This window comes from Sardina pilchardus, chromosome 14, assembly GCF_963854185.1.
Source record: "Sardina pilchardus chromosome 14, fSarPil1.1, whole genome shotgun sequence".
Lineage (NCBI taxonomy): Eukaryota > Metazoa > Chordata > Actinopteri > Clupeiformes > Clupeidae > Sardina > Sardina pilchardus.
In genome coordinates this window covers 233,631-255,425 of record NC_085007.1, presented here as the reverse complement: position 1 = coordinate 255,425, position 21,795 = coordinate 233,631, and the positions used below count along the sequence as shown (strand labels likewise).

The 21,795-nt window shown below is 41.7% G+C and overlaps 1 protein-coding gene across 3 annotated transcripts in view; it reads right to left on the bottom strand.

The window, feature by feature from the left end:
• Positions 1 to 21,795, bottom strand: part of LOC134101159 (bone morphogenetic protein 1-like) — a 73,580-nt gene that overhangs the window by 34,761 nt on the left and 17,024 nt on the right. For all 3 annotated transcript variants that reach the window (XM_062554747.1, XM_062554746.1, XM_062554748.1), the window contains exons 2-6: positions 11,672 to 11,761; positions 8,012 to 8,134; positions 5,850 to 5,967; positions 3,248 to 3,426; positions 1,914 to 2,019 (exon numbers count right to left, since the gene is read on the bottom strand). In XM_062554747.1, the coding sequence (XP_062410731.1) occupies positions 1,914 to 2,019; positions 3,248 to 3,426; positions 5,850 to 5,967; positions 8,012 to 8,134; positions 11,672 to 11,761 (616 nt within the window). The remainder of the gene's footprint in view (positions 1 to 1,913; positions 2,020 to 3,247; positions 3,427 to 5,849; positions 5,968 to 8,011; positions 8,135 to 11,671; positions 11,762 to 21,795) is intronic.

The following is a 21,795-nucleotide window of genomic DNA, read 5'->3' as shown; positions in this document are numbered from 1 at the left end:
GCATTGGCCAGCCCCCTGGCGTCTTATCGGAAGCCGAAGATGAGCTCAATGCGGGCTCAAGGACTCCGTACACAGATAGAGCGTTCTTATTGGCTAGGCTGGCCTGGAGCCTAGCGCAGGCTTGGCCTCAACGGTGCGACCCTAGACCATCCCGCTAGGCAAAAATATGTTCTCTGAAGAGCTGGATCAGCAAGACTAGTTATAAGTAGCGCTATGAGAGGAGATGTTCTCTGAAGAGCTGGATCAGCAAGACTAGTTATAAGTAGCGCTAGATGAGAGGAGATGTTCTCTGAAGAGCTGGATCAGCAAGACTAGTTATAAGTAGCGCTATGAGAGGATATGTTCTCTGAAGAGCTGGATCTGCAAGACTAGTTATAAGTAGCGCTAGATGAGAGGAGATGTTCTCTGAAGAGCTGGATCAGCAAGACTAGTTATAAGTAGCGCTATGAGAGGAGATGTTCTCTGAAGAGCTGGATCAGCAAGACTAGTTATAAGTAGCGCTAAAAGAGATCTCAGCTGAACAGGACTGTATGTGGAATTGAGGGCATCCTGTCTTCAGAACTGCACACATCTATTGAGGGTCCACTTTGAGCAGTGAGCCGAGTCCTCCTCAGGTGTGAGTGCACTTTGAGCAGTGGGCCGAGTCCTCCTCAGGTGTGAGTGCACTTTGAGCAGTGAGCCGAGTCCTCCTCAGGTGTGAGTGCACTTTGAGCAGTGAGCCGAGTCCTCCTCAGGTGTGAGCAGTGGGCCGAGTCCTCCTCAGGTGTGAGTGCACTTTGAGCAGTGAGCCGAGTCCTCCTCAGGTGTGAGTGCACTTTGAGCAGTGAGCCGAGTCCTCCTCAGGTGTGAGCAGTGGGCCGAGTCCTCCTCAGGTGTGAGCAGTGGGCCGAGTCCTCCTCAGGTGTGAGCAGTGAGCTGAGTCCTCCTCAGGTGTGAGTGCACTTTGAGCAGTGGGCCGAGTCCTCCTCAGGTGTGAGTGTCCACTTTGAGCAGTGAGCCGAGTCCTCCTCAGGTGTGAGCAGTGGGCCGAGTCCTCCTCAGGTGTGAGCAGTGAGCCGAGTCCTCCTCAGGTGTGAGTGCACTTTATCTGCAGCGTTGCGTCAGCACAGCTGGTCTTTGGCCACAGCAGGCCAATGGGGACACAGCACAAAGGCAGCAGGCCGGACCAAATAGGAAAGTGGCAATTATGCTCAGACATGTGCAGACATAGACACACACACACACGCACACACGCACACACACACACACACACACACACACACACACACACACACACACACACACACACACACACACACACAGACACACAGACACACACACACACACAGAAAGCAGTCTTCTACTGATCAACAGCTGCATCGACCAAAATTTCGGTCCCTAAAAGTGTACCTCTGTGGGCTCTTGGTCAGATGTGACTTTTAACAGCCAGGGGTCAACGACCTTTAAGATTCAAGATTCAAAACCTAAGAGTCTATACACATTAAATAAGGTTAAAAAAAAGAATGAAAAAGAACTTTAAAAAGAACATTTAAGACACACTACAAATATCACAGAAAGGAGGCTGCTGTTGCTGGCTAAAGTGCAGGTGCAGTTCTATGCCATAAAGTGCAGTGTGCAAAAACAATCCATGGTAGTCCTAGGGTGGCAATGGAAGAGGGCATAAGCTGTTCACTATTGTCAGTGCTTGTGGGAAGAAGCTGTTGAAGCTATATAATCCACAATGGAAAGTCACACGTTTCAAAACAAAAACAGAATAAATTGCACTGATAATACATCATTTGTAACAGCTCCCAGTATGTCCAGATATATTTCTATATGCTACTAGTGTGTTGATGCTATTACAAAAACTATTGAAAACCATGTGATACATCACCATCTGGATATTCTGTCCCACCTCTATCCTACACACACACCTGGAAAAGGTGTTCCTGGCATAGTGCATGATGCTGTCGAAGTCGTAGGTTTCTCCGAGCGAGTCCACCTCACCAGGCTCCATCTTTAGGAAGTTGTACTCCTGACCTGATGCACCCAGGAGACAAAAACACATCCAGCATTAGGAGGTCAGGAAGACTACATGAGAAATTAACCATGAACCACCTCCTTCACATTTTGTTTCAACTCATTTGCAAAAGAGTGTACATCCTCTGTGCACCTTGATTTAGATTAGATTAGATTTAACTATTGTCATTGACTCAATTACTGACTTTAAAAGTAGACTGAAAACATATTTCTTCAAGAAAGCTTATGGACTGACTGACTGACTAACTGACTTTAAAGAGGAACTATGCAGGATTGGCGATTTCATCTCTGGTTTCAGTTTCGTTTTTCGTTTTCGCTCGTTTTATGCTTGCATATTTCTCTGCAGAGCTTCCCCGACAGCTTTAGCGTGTATATTTATACATATATAGGCTATATATAAATATATAAATTGCGAGCGTGGTTCTTCTTGTTCCTTACGCGTCTCAGACTTCCAGATGTAAACAGGAGACGTTCGTCTCCTGCAGAAACTGCAAGGTTGCAATAGTGGATAGGGACACTAGGGGCGGGAGGAAATATTACTGTTTTCGATGAAACTGGTCAGTCAAGCAAAACAACGATTTCTGAGCGATTTTATGACTATGAAAAAGTTGCATAGGGTCTCTTTAACAGAGAATGCGCGTTTGATTGGTTGTTTGTGATCTCAGACTCCTATCTTGTGGACGAGCAGTATATTATGGACAGCACCGCAGCACAGTGTGTGTGTGTGTGTGTGTGTGTGTGTGTGTGTGTGTGTGTACCTTGCTGGATGAGCAGTATATTATGGACAGCAGCGCAGCACAGTGTGTGTGTGTGTGTGTGTGTGTGTGTGTGTGTGTACCTTGCTGGACGAGCAGTACCTTATGGACAGCAGCGCAGCACAGTGTGTGTGTGTGTGTGTGTGTGTGTGTGTGTGTGTGTGTACCTTGCTGGACGAGCAGTATATTACGGACAGCACCGCAGCACAGTGTGTGTGTGTGTGTGTGTGTGTGTGTGTGTGTGTGTGTGTGTGTGTGTGTGTGTGTGTGTGTGTGTGTGTGTGTGTGTGTGTGTGTGTGTGTGTGTACCTTGCTGGATGAGCAGTATATTATGGACAGCACCGCAGCACAATGTGTGTGTGTGTGTGTGTGTGTGTGTGTGTGTGTACCTTGCTGGATGAGCAGTATATTATGGACAGCACCCCAGCACAGTGTGTGTGTGTGTGTGTGTGTGTGTGTGTGTGTGTGTGTACCTTGCTGGATGTTGTCTCTGAAGATGGCTACGTGCTCGTCTCTATCTGGACGTGTGTGTTCGTGCCAGAAGCCGATGACGTGGCCAAGCTCGTGCACCACGATGCCAAACTTGTCACAGTTCTTCCCGATGGAGATGGCCTGGGGCCCCCCCCCACGTTTCCCCACGTACGAGCAGCACCTAGCAGGAGGCACACACACCGCATCAGTGCAGCACCAGAGCCCAACACACACACACACACACACACACACACACACACACACACACACACACACACACACACACACCGCATCAGTGCAGCACCAGAGCCCAACACACACACACACACACACACACACACACACACACCGCATCAGTGCAGCACCAGAGCCCAACACACACACACACACACACACACACACCACATCAGTGCAGCACCACCCCCAACACACACACACACACACACACACACACACACACACACACACACACACACACACACACACCACATCAGTGCAACACCAGACCCCAACACACACACACACACACACACACACACACACACACACACACACACACACACCACATCAGTGCAACACCAGACCCCAACACACATACACACCTACAGGCACATGTGTGTTCACCTACAGGACAGGTACATGTGTGTTCACCTACAGGACAGGTACATGTGTGTTCACCTACAGGACAGGTACATGTGTGTTCACCTACAGGACAGGTACATGTGTTCACCTACAGGTACATGTGTTCACCTACAGGACAGGTACATGTGTTCACCTACAGGACAGGTACATGTGTGTTCACCTACAGGACAGGTACATGTGTGTTCACCTACAGGACAGGTACATGTGTTCACCTACAGGTACATGTGTTCACCTACAGGACAGGTACATGTGTTCACCTACAGGACAGGTACATGTGTGTTCACCTACAGGACAGGTACATGTGTTCACCTACAGGTACATGTGTGTTCACCTACAGGACAGGTACATGTGTTCACCTACAGGACAGGTACATGTGTGTTCACCTACAGGACAGATACATGTGTGTTCACAGACAGGTACATGTGTGTTCACCTACAGGACAGGTTCATGTGATCACCTACAGGTACATGTGATCACCTACAGGACAGGTACATGTGTTCACCTACAGGACAGGTACATGTGTTCACCTACAGGACAGGTACATGTGTGTTCACCTACAGGACAGGTTCATGTGATCACCTACAGGTACATGTGATCACCTATAGGACACGTACATGTGTGTTCACCTACAGGACAGGTACACGAGATCACAAACAGGACAGGTACATGTGTGTTCACCTACAGGACAGGTACACGAGATCACAAACAGGACAGGTACATGTGTGTTCAGCTACAGGACAGGTACACGTGTTCACCTACAGGACAGGTACACGAGATCACAAACAGGACAGGTACATGTGTGTTCACCTACAGGACAGGTACATGTGTGTTCACCTACAGGACAGGTACATGTGTGTTCAGCTACAGGACAGGTACATGTATGCTCAGTAGTGATGTGCGGGTCGGCCCGTAACCCGCGGACCCCGCGGGTAACCCGCAGGTCGGGTAGGGGCGGGTAAAGAAATTATCACTTTATTTGCGGGGCGGGTTGGGGCGGGTCATTAAAAACAAACTTACATTTTAAAATCCATGTATGTTGCGTGCAATTCCCTATAGCCTATAAAGGAACCGTATGTAGGATTGTGGCCAAAACGAGTAGGCTAGCCCACTGCAATTACTTTCAAAATACTGTTGCGCGGCGTATCGCCTCTCCCTCCCCTCTGAGTCGCGGCTGCCAGCTTGCTGCAGGATCCAACAGGAACAGCAACAGGCTGCTAGCTTTCAATGGCAAGTGCTAATGTTGTTTTCCTCAGCATAATGACAGAGAAACGAACTCTGATAATGCATTGCTAACGTCAGCAATGACTAGCCGTTATTATTTCCCAAACAATTCCTCTACCTTTTCAATTCAATGAGCCACCTCCTCCATATGGCTCCACATAACGTTACTTTGCACAAACATGCATAACTTGTTTGTTAGACTGTCATAGGCTATTTGAAATGTCAATTTACACTAAGTAGCTTACAAGTAGGCTAAGTTAGCCAAACTGATGAATCTTTATCTGTCCAGGTGCAAATTAACAACACTGACTGTCTTCAAATTCTTCTCCGTTTTCAGCCGCCTCAGTCTCCTATAGGTACAAATCCTTGTTTTATTTCGGACGTAGGCTATTTCGTAGGCTATAATGTTTAGCCTAGATTACAAACGCTGCTTTGTAGGTTTTTGCTGTGTATTTCTAGATTTTTAAAATGTGTAGCCTATCATCTTGTTATAATGACCTGATTATCGTTCATATTCATAATCATAGCCTTTGTTGTTGCCAGTTTACAGGCGATATGTCCAAGCACTTACAATGCCCAGTATGTAATAGTCGCGGGTGCGGGGCGGGGCGGGTTGTCAAAATAGATACAGTGGTGCGGGGCGGGCTGGGGCGGATCAAATAATTTCATAAAAGCGGGACCCGCGGGTTGAAAAAATACCCGACCCGCACATCACTAGTGCTCAGGTACAGGTGCACTCACCCACAGGGCAGGTATGTGAAGACGATGTAGCTCTCCTCTGTGCTCCTCTCGATGAAGGCCACACACGTGTGCTTCTCCCAGTGCCGCATGGCCTGCTTGAAGATCGCCCTCTGGCTGCCTGCACCAAGGAGACAGACACGGGGGCCATGTGACTACATTTCCCATGAGCACCAGGGAGAGACAGACACGGGGACCATGTGACTACATTTCCCATGAGCACCAGGGAGAGACAGACACGGGGCCATGTGACTACATTTCCCATGAGCACCAGGGAGAGACAGACCCAGGGCCATGTGACTACATTTCCCATGAGCACCAGGGAAAGACAGACACAGGGGCCATGTGACTACATTTCCCATGAGCACCAGGGAGAGACAGACACGGGGCCATGTGACTACACTTCCCATGCGCATCAAGGCCTCGTTAAAGTTCAAGTTCAAGTTCAAAATGTCACAGCGTATGACTGAACGGAAAACACTGCAGTGCTTCCTGCAGTGGTGCATTCAACACCCTGTTGTGCATGCAAGTGCTCTGACAGGCCCAGAGTTTGCTTTCATTTCTGTTATATTCAAGCCTGACTCAATTAATTTTATTATTCAAAGAGTCTGATGAAATCAATGTAAATATAGCATTTATTTTCTATAAACTGTTTATTCTTGTCTTTCATTTGTAAATGACTTTAGGTGGATATGTATGCATGTTGATGCTGATAGGAGAGGCCACATCAGCTGATTTTGCTGGAGCAAAATGTTCTGCTTTCGAATGATTGTTGCATGCCTGTGTGGCTGGCACAAGGGCCATGTGAGGATTGGGAGGGTTACTTGCAATCATTGAACATCCTCCACCATCTTCAAAATGGTGTCCCTCGAGAGCTTACTTCTGCTCACACTTTTATGAACAATCCTCAAGCTTATATCAGTGAGACTGCTCACCTCACCTTGTTTGCCCTGCTGAAAAAAACAGCAAGAAACCAGCTTAGGCTGGTAGCTGGTTTTAGTTGGTTTTAGCTGGTCTTTGCTGGTTTTCTTCCAGCTATTGCTGGCCTTTGCTGGTGTAGCTGGTTAGGCCACCAGCTAGACATGCTGGCGTGACCATCTGAGGAAGCTGGTCGTGCTGGTGTGACCAGCCTGTCGTTTGGGATACAGCTGGTTTGAGATGGTCATGCTGGTGACCAGCCTGTCAAGCTTGACAAAGATGGTCAAGCTGGTTTTCTAGAATGACCAACATAAGCTGGCATGGCCAGTAAAAACCAGCAATGTAGACCAGCAACACCAACTAAAATGACCAGCTTGAGGTGGGGCGACAATCAAAACCAGCTGAATGACCATCGTAAGCTGGGCAAACCAGCTGAAGGTGTGTTTTTGCGAGAGTTTTGCTGGTCTAGCTGGTCAACCATCATAGGGTGGTCAAATAAGCTGGTTAACCAGCTGGTCAACCAGCAAACCACCTTTAGCTGGTCAGGCTGGTTTTTTCAGCAGGGTGGTAACCATTTTGAAAACTTCTGGTTAAAACAAAACAGTGAAAAATTAATGAGACCCCATTATGGTCCACAAAATGAAAGATAACATATATATTTTTTTTTTAATGGATAGAACTTTTAACATTCATTGTTTGTGGAAAACATTTGTTGTAATGCTGTAATGTTTACAAGTAGGTTATGCTAACACTGTTCATGTAGAATATCTAAAGAACAAGTCGCTCAATAACGTGTGTTAGTGTGTGTGAATGAGAAGTGAGGGCTGTGCGAGTGTGTGAGACCGTACCACTGAAGTGTGTGGGAATGAGAAGTGAGTGTTGTGCGAGTGTGTGAGACCGTACCACTGAAGTTTCCACTGTGTGTGTGAATGAGAAGTGAGTGTTGTGAGAGTGTGTGAGACCGTACCACTGAAGTGTGTGTGAATGAGAAGTGAGGGCTGTGAGAGTGTGTGAGACCGTACCACTGAAGTTTCCACTGTGTGTGTGAATGAGAAGTGAGGGCTGTGCGAGTGTGTGAGACCGTACCACTGAAGTTTCCACTGTGTGTGTGAATGAGAAGTGAGGGTTGTGCGAGTGTGTGAGACCGTACCACTGAAGTGTGTGTGAATGAGAAGTGAGGGCTGTGCGAGTGTGTGAGAGTGTGTGTGAATGAGAAGTGAGTGTTGTGCGAGTGTGTGAGACCGTACCACTGAAGTTCCCGCTGATGACATATGGAATGACAGCTTCTGGCCACACCCTCTCTGGCCTAGCGGTCGCCGCCCTCCGCCGCCGACCCCTCTGGATCCGGTGAGCACTGGCCGCCCCACTCCCTGCAGCACACACACACACACACACACACACACACAGCTCCATCACTACTGCAACACACACACACACACACACACACACACACACACACACACACAGCTCCATCACTACTGTAACACACACACACACACACACACACACACACACACAGCTCCATCACTACTGTAACACACACACACACACACACACACACACACACACACACACACACAGCTCCATCACTACTGTAACACACACACACACACACACACACACACACACACACACACACACACACACAGCTCCATCACTACTGTAACACACACACACACACACACAGCTCCATCACTACTGTAACACACACACACACACACACAGCTCCATCACTACTGTAACACACACACACACACAGCTCCATCACTACTGTAACACACACACACACACACACACACACACACATCACTACTGCAACACACACACACACACACACACACACACACACACACACACACACACACACACACACACACAGCTCCATCACTACTGTAACACACACACACACACACACACACACACACACACACACAGCTCCATCACTACTGTAACACACACACACACACACACACAGCTCCATCACTACTGTAACACACACACACACACACACACACACACACACACACACACACACCTCCATCACTACTGTAACACACACACACACACACACACACACACACACACAGCTCCATCACCGCTGCAACACACACACACACACAGCTCCATCACTGCTGCAACACACACACACACACACACACACAGCTCCATCACTACTGTAACACACACACACACACACACACACACACACACACACACACACAGCTCCATCACTACTGTAACACACACACACACACACACACACACACACACACACACACACACAGCTCCATCACTACTGTAACACACACACACAGCTCCATCACTACTGTAACACACACACACGCACACACACACACACACACACACACACACACACACACACACACACACACACACACACACACACACAGCTCCATCACTACTGTAACACACACACACACACACACACACACAGCTCCATCACTACTGTAACACACACACACACACACACACACAGCTCCATCACTACTGTAACACACACACACACACACACACACACAGCTCCATCACTACTGTAACACACACACACACACACACACACACACACACACAGCTCCATCACTACTGTAACACACACACACACACACACACACACACACACACAGCTCCATCACTACTGCAACACACACACAGCTCCATCACTACTGCAACACACACACACACACACACACACAGCTCCATCACTACTGCAACACACACACACACACACACACACACACACACACACACAGCTCCATCACTACTGCAACACACACACACACACACACACATACACAGCTCCATCACTACTGTAACACACACACACACACACACACACACACACACACACAGCTCCATCACTACTGTAACACACACACACACACACACACACACACACACACACACACACAGCTCCATCACTACTGCAACACACACACACACACACACACAGCTCCATCACTGCTGTAACACACACACACACACACACACACACACACACACAGCTCCATCATTACTGTTACACACACACACACACACACACACACACACACACACACACACACACACAGCTCCATCACTACTGCAACACACACACACACACACACACACACACACACAGCTCCATCATTACTGTAACACACACACACACACACACACACACACACACACACACACACACACACACACACACACACACACACACACACAGCTCCATCACTGCTGCAACACACACACACACACACACACACACACAAAGCGAATTTGCAGATGTTGAGTTAGCCCTGAACTTTTTCTCTGGTGTCTTTCTTTCTGTTGTTAATACTCATGCCCCCCCTTAAAAAGGTAAGAGTAAAGAACAGATGGAATCCCTGGTTTTCCTCTGAACTGTCAGCTTTACTCCTATCCAGAAATAAAGCATGGGCTCTGGCCAGACGTCCCAACTCTGCCACTGATTGGGCCCCCTTCAGAGAAATTAGAAATAAATGCACTGCAATGGTGAGACAAGCTAAGTCCAACTACCACCTCAACATGCTCTCCAGTTCTTACTCAAGCTTTCAAATCTATTGGTGGTAATTCAACTTCTACCAGCCTCTGTAACATCAGACTCCTGTAGCTTGCAAAACCCATTAGAAATTTGAACATCTTTGAGGAGAATGTAAGCAAGTCTTACAATTCAAACCATGTCCCTCCTTTTAGTGGTCATACAGACATCCCACCCCCACCTGCTTTTTTCTCCTTGGCACCCTTCACCTCTGTTGAAGTACTTGGGGCACTCAATGCTTTGAACCCCAGGAGTTCCACTGGTGAGGATAATTTAGACCCTTTTCTTTTAAAGCTATCAGCTCCCCTTATCACAGAACGGCTAACCCATATATTTCATCTCTCTATTTCTTCTAGTACATTTCCCTCAGTTTGGAAAATGGCCCATTTAACACCTCTACATAAAAGTGGGGCCAAGGATGACTTTAATAATTACTGTCCAATCTTCAAATTACCATGCTTTTCAAAAATTCTAGAATCATTAATCAATAATCAATTGAAATCATTCCTTTCAAAATACAGTTTATTAGACCAACATCAATCTGGTTTCAGAGCTCAACAATCACAGCCTCGACCATGGTCTCCAATGACATTATATCTGCCCTGGACAGTAGGAGGCACTGTGCTGCCCTTTTTGTACATCTTTCCAAAGCCTTTGACACTGTGGATCATAATTCACCCTTACAAAAGATAAATGCCATTGGTTTTGATATAAACCAAACCAAACTAAACTATGTAAACTAAACCAAATACTTGCAATTGGTTTCACAGCTACCTTAGCGAGAGATTCCAATATGTAACGTCAGGAACAGCTAAATCAGACTTTCTACCTCTAACAAAGGGTGTTCCTCATGGCTCTGTCTTAGGACCTGTCCTCTTTACCATCTCTACATTAATGATATCACATCTTCCCTCAATAACTGTCATGTCCATCTCTATGCCAATGATACCATAATATACTGTATTGCTGACTCTATCAAACTTGCACTTGATAATTTGCAATTAGTTTTCAGTGCCCTGCAAGAAGCACTATCTAAACTTAAGCTTGTATTAAAGAGGAACTATGCAGGATTGGCGATTTCATCTCTGATTTCGGTTTCGGTTTCGCTCATTTTATGCTTGCATATTTCTCTGCAGAGCTTCCCCGACAGCTTTAGCGTGTATATTTATACATATATAGGCTACATATAAATATATAAATTGCAAGCGTGGTTCTTCTTGTTCCTTACGCGTCTCAGACTTCCAGATGTAAACAAGGAGCGATCGTCTCTTGCAGAAACTGCAGATGTGTGTGTGTGCGTGTGCGTGTGCGTGTGCGTGTGTGTGTGTGTATGTGTGTGTCTTACCTGACTGAGTATGGTTGACCCTCAGACGACCTTCCTCCCTAAACATACGCAGGTCTTCTTCATCGAGTGCAATGTCACCCAAAAAGGCAGCTAAAAGAGGACACACACACACACACACACACACACACACACACACACACACACACACACACACACACACACACACACACACACAGGCCCATTAGCATCATGCCCTTCACTACTGTAATTGCTGTGCTCGTTTGGGAACACAATCCCAGCCTCTGCCATTGGTGTATGATTGTGTGTGTGTGTGTGTGTGTGTGTGTGTGTGTGTATGATTGTGTGGGTGCATGAGGGTGCGTTTCTGATTCACCACTCTTCACTGCGTCTCTGCACTTGAGGGGAGCAAACACGTATCGACATAAAAAGAAAAAGTGGTCTTAGACTCTATATAGAAAAACTGGCCTTGCCTATGGCCAATTCTAGAGGCCATCGTAGAAACCATGCAATGCAGTTCCCTTGACTGGCCTGTGATGACATCACACTGTGTATCAGTGCATTGTGGTGACGTGATGACTGGTGGTCATTCAGTGGGAACAAAAGTGAACATCTGCATCAAATATGCCTCCTTTCAACTTTATTACGATTCTAGGATTTAGCTATTCAAATTATATTGTGTAAACTCTCCATTTCAATGCTAACTCTTCATCAAGAATACTTCATACACACCAATAAGGTATTTCGATGCAAAATGCTAAGCCATTAGTCCTCAACAAGATACAAATTTAATTGCAAAATACTTTTTTTGCATTTGAAATACATATTGAAAAAACATGTTTAAGGAATACTGTACATCCCAGAATATTTTTGTGAATTTGAACACCCACGCCCTGTCAAACAGTTATGTGCTCATCTGAACACCTGAACACCTGCACCCTGTTAGTTATGTGCTCAACTGATCTTCTGAGTCTTCTGAGCCTAGGGCATCCTATAATGGTCAACACAGCACTATAGTGATCAACACAACATTATAGTGATCAACACAACACTATAGTGATCAACACAACATTATAGTGATCAACACAACAACACTATAGTGATCAACACAACATTATAGTGATCAACACAACATTATAGTGATCAACACAACAACACTATAGTGATCAACACAACACTATAGTGATCAACACAACACTATAGTGATCAACACAACATTATAGTGATCAACACAACATTATAGTGATCAACACAACACTATAGTGATCAACACAACATTATAGTGATCAACACAACAACACTATAGTGATCAACACAACATTATAGTGATCAACACAACACTATAGTGATCAACACAACAGCACTATAGTGATCAACACAACATTATAGTGATCAACACAACAGCACTATAGTGATCAACACAACATTATAGTGATCAACACAACATTATAGTGATCAACACAACACTATAGTGATCAACACAACATTATAGTGATCAACACAACAACACTATAGTGATCAACACAACATTATAGTGATCAACACAACACTATAGTGATCAACACAACAGCACTATAGTGATCAACACAACATTATAGTGATCAACACAACAGCACTATAGTGATCAACACAACATTATAGTGATCAACACAACATTATAGTGATCAACACAACAGCACTATAGTGATCAACACAACACTATAGTGATCAACACAACACTATAGTGATCAACACAACACTATAGTGATCAACACAACACTATAGTGATCAACACAACAGCACTATAGTGATCAACACAACAGCACTATAGTGATCAACACAACATTATAGTGATCAACACAACATTATAGTGATCAACACAACACTATAGTGATCAACACAACAGCACTATAGTGATCAACACAGCAGCACTATAGTGATCAACACAACAGCACTATAGTGATCAACACAACAGCACTATAGTGATCAACACAACATTATAGTGATCAACACAACAACACTATAGTGATCAACACAACATTATAGTGATCAACACAACACTATAGTGATCAACACAACATTATAGTGATCAACACAACATTATAGTGATCAACACAACATTATAGTGATCAACACAACACTATAGTGATCAACACAACAGCACTATAGTGATCAACACAACAGCACTATAGTGATCAACACAACATTATAGTGATCAACACAACACTATAGTGATCAACACAACATTATAGTGATCAACACAACATTATAGTGATCAACACAACAGCACTATAGTGATCAACACAACAGCATTATAGTGATCAACACAACAGCACTATAGTGATCAACACAACAGCACTATAGTGATCAACACAACACTATAGTGATCAACACAACACTATAGTGATCAACACAACACTATAGTGATCAACACAACATTATAGTGATCAACACAACACTATAGTGATCAACACAACACTATAGTGATCAACACAACAGCACTATAGTGATCAACACAGCACTATAGTGATCAACACAACAGCACTATAGTGATCAACACAACAGCACTATAGTGATCAACACAACACTATAGTGATCAACAAAACACTATAATGATCAACACAACAACACTATAGTGATCAACACAACAGCACTATAGTGATCAACACAACAGCATTATAGTGATCAACACAACACTATAGTGATCAACACAACAGCACTATAGTGATCAACACAACAGCATTATAGTGATCAACACAACACTATAGTGATCAACACAACAGCACTATAGTGATCAACACAACAGCATTATAGTGATCAACACAGCACTATAGTGATCAACACAACAGCACTATAGTGATCAACACAACAACACTATAGTGATCAACACAACACTATAGTGATCAACACAACATTATAGTGATCAACACAACACTATAGTGATCAACACAACAGCACTATAGTGATCAACACAACACTATAGTGATCAACACAACATTATAGTGATCAACACAACATTATAGTGATCAACACAACACTATAGTGATCAACACAACACTATAGTGATCAACACAACATTATAGTGATCAACACAACATTATAGTGATCAACACAACACTATAGTGATCAACACAACATTATAGTGATCAACACAACATTATAGTGATCAACACAACACTATAGTGATCAACACAACATTATAGTGATCAACACAACATTATAGTGATCAACACAACAGCACTATAGTGATCAACACAACATTATAGTGATCAACACAACAGCACTATAGTGATCAACACAACATTATAGTGATCAACACAACAACACTATAGTGATCAACACAACACTATAGTGATCAACACAACAGCACTATAGTGATCAACACAACATTATAGTGATCAACACAACAACACTATAGTGATCAACACAACACTATAGTGATCAACACAACAGCACTATAGTGATCAACACAACACTATAGTGATCAACACAACACTATAGTGATCAACACAACATTATAGTGATCAACACAACACTATAGTGATCAACACAACATTATAGTGATCAACACAACATTATAGTGATCAGCACAACACTATAGTGATCAACACAACAGTACTATAGTGATCAACACAACACTATAGTGATCAACACAACAGCACTATAGTGATCAACACAACATTATAGTGATCAACACAACATTATAGTGATCAACACAACAGCACTATAGTGATCAACACAACACTATAGTGATCAACACAACATTATAGTGATCAACACAACAGCACTATAGTGATCAACACAACAGCACTATAGTGATCAACACAACACTATAGTGATCAACACAACACTATAGTGATCAACACAACAGCATTATAGTGATCAACACAACAGCACTATAGTGATCAACACAACATTATAGTGATCAACACAACACTATAGTGATCAACACAACACTATAGTGATCAACACAACAGCACTATAGTGATCAACACAACAGCACTATAGTGATCAACACAACACTATAGTGATCAACACAACAGCACTATAGTGATCAACACAACAGCACTATAGTGATCAACACAGCACTATAGTGATCAACACAACACTATAGTGATCAACACAACAGCACTATAGTGATCAACACAGCACTATAGTGATCAACACAACAACACTATAGTGATCAACACAACATTATAGTGATCAACACAACATTATAGTGATCAACACAACAGCACTATAGTGATCAACACAACACTATAGTTATCAACACAACACTATAGTGATCAACACAACACTATAGTGATCAACACAACAGCACTATAGTGATCAACACAACAGCACTATAGTGATCAACACAACACTATAGTGATCAACACAACACTATAGTGATCAACACAACACTATAGTGATCAACACAACATTATAGTGATCAACACAACAGCACTATAGTGATCAACACAACACTATAGTGATCAACACAACATTATAGTGATCAACACAACACTATAGTGATCAACACAACATTATAGTGATCAACACAACAACACTATAGTGATCAACACAACATTATAGTGATCAACACAACATTATAGTGATCAACACAACAGCACTATAGTGATCAACACAACACTATAGTGATCAACACAACACTATAGTGATCAACACAACATTATAGTGATCAACACAACACTATAGTGATCAACACAACAGCACTATAGTGATCAACACAACATTATAGTGATCAACACAACATTATAGTGATCAACACAACACTATAGTGATCAACACAACACTATAGTGATCAACACAACACTATAGTGATCAACACAACAGCACTATAGTGATCAACACAACACTATAGTGATCAACACAACAGCACTATAGTGATCAACACAACAGCACTATAGTGATCAACACAACAGCACTATAGTGATCAACACAACATTATAGTGATCAACACAACAGCACTATAGTGATCAACACAACAGCATTATAGTGATCAACACAACACTATAGTGATCAACACAACACTATAGTGATCAACACAACAGCACTATAGTGATCAACACAACATTATAGTGATCAACACAACACTATAGTGATCAACACAACAGCACTATAGTGATCAACACAACACTATAGTGATCAACACAACAGCATTATAGTGATCAACACAACATTATAGTGATCAACACAACTCTATAGTGATCAACACAACAGCATTATAGTGATCAACACAACATTATAGTGATCAACACAACAGCACTATAGTGATCAACACAACACTATAGTGATCAACACAACAGCATTATAGTGATCAACACAACATTATAGTGATCAACACAACAGCACTATAGTGATCAACACAACATTATAGTGATCAACACAACACTATAGTGATCAACACAACATTATAGTGATCAACACAACATTATAGTGATCAACACAACATTATAGTGATCAACACAACACTATAGTGATCAACACAACACTATAGTGATCAACACAACACTATAGTGATCAACACAACATTATAGTGATCAACACAACAACACTATAGTGATCAACACAACATTATAGTGATCAACACAACATTATAGTGATCAACACAACATTATAGTGATCAACACAACAGCACTATAGTGATCAACACAACAGCACTATAGTGATCAACACAACAGCACTATAGTGATCAACACAACATTATAGTGATCAACACAACATTATAGTGATCAACACAACACTATAGTGATCAACACAACAGCACTATAGTGATCAACACAACAACACTATAGTGATCAACACAACACTATAGTGATCAACACAACACTATAGTGATCAACACAACACTATAGTGATCAACACAACACTATAGTGATCAACACAACATTATAGTGATCAACACAACACTATAGTGATCAACACAACAGCACTATAGTGATCAACACAACATTATAGTGATCAACACAACATTATAGTGATCAACACAACACTATAGTGATCAACACAACAACACTATAGTGATCAACACAACATTATAGTGATCAACACAACATTATAGTGATCAACACAACATTATAGTGATCAACACAACACTATAGTGATCAACACAACACTATAGTGATCAACACAACAGCACTATAGTGATCAACACAACATTATAGTGATCAACACAACACTATAGTGATCAACACAACAACACTATAGTGATCAACACAACACTATAGTGATCAACACAACATTATAGTGATCAACACAACACTATAGTGATCAACACAACACTATAGTGATCAACACAGCAGCACTATAGTGATCAACACAACATTATAGTGATCAACACAACAACACTATAGTGATCAACACAACAGCACTATAGTGATCAACACAACATTATAGTGATCAACACAACAGCACTATAGTGATCAACACAACACTACAGTGATCAACACAGCACTATAGTGATCAACACAACAGCACTATAGTGATCAACACAACATTATAGTGATCAACACAACACTATAGTGATCAACACAGCATTATAGTGATCAACACAACACTATAGTGATCAACACAACATTATAGTGATCAACACAGCACTATAGTGATCAACACAACAGCACTATAGTGATCAACACAACATTATAGTGATCAACACAACACTATAGTGATCAACACAGCATTATAGTGATCAACACAACACTATAGTGATCAACACAACATTATAGTGATCAACACAACAACACTATAGTGATCAACACAACAGCACTATAGTGATCAACACAACACTATAGTGATCAACACAACAGCATTATAGTGATCAACACAACATTATAGTGATCAACACAACAGCACTATAGTGATCAACACAACATTATAGTGATCAACACAACATTATAGTGATCAACACAACATTATAGTGATCAACCCAACACTATAGTGATCAACACAACACTATAGTGATCAACACAACACTATAGTGATCAACACAACATTATAGTGATCAACACAACAACACTATAGTGATCAACACAACATTATAGTGATCAACACAACACTATAGTGATCAACACAACACTATAGTGATCAACACCACAACACTATAGTGATCAACACAACATTATAGTGATCAACACAACAGCACTATAGTGATCAACACAACACTATAGTGATCAACACAACACTATAGTGATCAACACAACATTATAGTGATCAACACAACAGCACTATAGTGATCAACACAACATTATAGTGATCAACACAACATTATAGTGATCAACACAACAGCACTATAGTGATCAACACAACATTATAGTGATCAACACAACAGCACTATAGTGATCAACACAACAGCACTATAGTGATCAACACAACACTATAGTGATCAACACAACACTATAGTGATCAACACAACAGCATTATAGTGATCAACACAGCACTATAGTGATCAACACAACAGCACTATAGTGATCAACACAACACTATAGTGATCAACACAACAGCATTATAGTGATCAACACAACATTATAGTGATCAACACAACATTATAGTGATCAACACAACAGCACTATAGTGATCAACACAACACTATAGTGATCAACACAACAGCATTATAGTGATCAACACAGCACTATAGTGATCAACACAACACTATAGTGATCAACACAACAGCACTATAGTGATCAACACAACACTATAGTGATCAACACAACAGCACTATAGTGATCAACACAACAGCACTATAGTGATCAACACAACACTATAGTGATCAACACAACAGCACTATAGTGATCAACACAACACTATAGTGATCAACACAACAGCACTATAGTGATCAACACAACATTATAGTGATCAACACAGCACTATAGTGATCAACACAACACTATAGTGATCAACACAACAGCACTATAGTGATCAACACAACACTATAGTGATCAACACAACAACACTATAGTGATCAACACAACATTATAGTGATCAACACAACACTATAGTGATCAACACAACACTATAGTGATCAACACAACAGCACTATAGTGATCAACACAACACTATAGTGATCAACACAACAACACTATAGTGATCAACACAACATTATAGTGATCAACACAACACTATAGTGATCAACACAACATTATAGTGATCAACACAACACTATAGTGATCAACACAACACTATAGTGATCAACACAACATTATAGTGATCAACACAACAACACTATAGTGATCAACACAACACTATAGTGATCAACACAACATTATAGTGATCAACACAACATTATAGTGATCAACACAACAACACTATAGTGATCAACACAACACTATAGTGATCAACACAACAGCACTATAGTGATCAACACAACAGCACTATAGTGATCAACACAACACTATAGTGATCAACACAACAGCACTATAGTGATCAACACAACATTATAGTGATCAACACAACATTATAGTGATCAACACAACAGCACTATAATGATCAACACAACAGCACTATAGTGATCAACACAACATTATAGTGATCAACACAACATTATAGTGATCAACACAACACTATAGTGATCAACACAACATTATAGTGATCAACACAACATTATAGTGATCAACACAACACTATAGTGATCAACACAACACTATAGTGATCAACACAACACTATAGTGATCAACACAACATTATAGTGATCAACACAACATTATAGTGATCAACACAACAGCACTATAGTGATCAACACAACATTATAGTGATCAACACAACAGCACTATAGTGATCAACACAACACTATAGTGATCAACACAACATTATAGTGATCAACACAACACTATAGTGATCAACACAACAGCACTATAGTGATCAACACAACACTATAGTGATCAACACAACATTATAGTGATCAACACAACAGCACTATAGTGATCAACACAACACTATAGTGATCAACACAACAGCATTATAGTGATCAACACAACAGCACTATAGTGATCAACACAACACTATAGTGATCAACACAACATTATAGTGATCAACACAACAGCACTATAATGATCAACACAACAGCACTATAGTGATCAACACAACATTATAGTGATCAACACAACATTATAGTGATCAACACAACACTATAGTGATCAACACAACATTATAGTGATCAACACAACATTATAGTGATCAACACAACACTATAGTGATCAACACAACACTATAGTGATCAACACAACACTATAGTGATCAACACAACATTATAGTGATCAACACAACATTATAGTGATCAACACAACAGCACTATAGTGATCAACACAACATTATAGTGATCAACACAACAGCACTATAGTGATCAACACAACACTATAGTGATCAACACAACATTATAGTGATCAACACAACACTATAGTGATCAACACAACAGCACTATAGTGATCAACACAACACTATAGTGATCAACACAACATTATAGTGATCAACACAACAGCACTATAGTGATCAACACAACACTATAGTGATCAACACAACAGCATTATAGTGATCAACACAACAGCACTATAGTGATCAACACAACACTATAGTGATCAACACAACATTATAGTGATCAACACAACACTATAGTGATCAACACAACAGCACTATAGTGATCAACACAACAGCACTATAGTGATCAACACAACAGCATTATAGTGATCAACACAACAGCACTATAGTGATCAACACAACACTATAGTGATCAACACAACATTATAGTGATCAACACAACACTATAGTGATCAACACAACAGCACTATAGTGATCATCACAACAGCACTATAGTGATCAACACAACATTATAGTGATCAACACAACAGCACTATAGTGATCAACACAACAGCACTATAGTGATCAACACAACAGCATTATAGTGATCAACACAACAGCACTATAGTGATCAACACAACAGCACTATAGTGATCAACACAACAGCATTATAGTGATCAACACAACAGCACTATAGTGATCAACACAACAGCACTATAGTGATCAACACAACACTATAGTGATCAACACAACAACACTATAGTGATCAACACAACAGCACTATAGTGATCAACACAACACTATAGTGATCAACACAACAGCACTATAGTGATCAACACAACAGCACTATAGTGATCAACACAACAGCACTATAGTGATCAACACAACATTATAGTGAT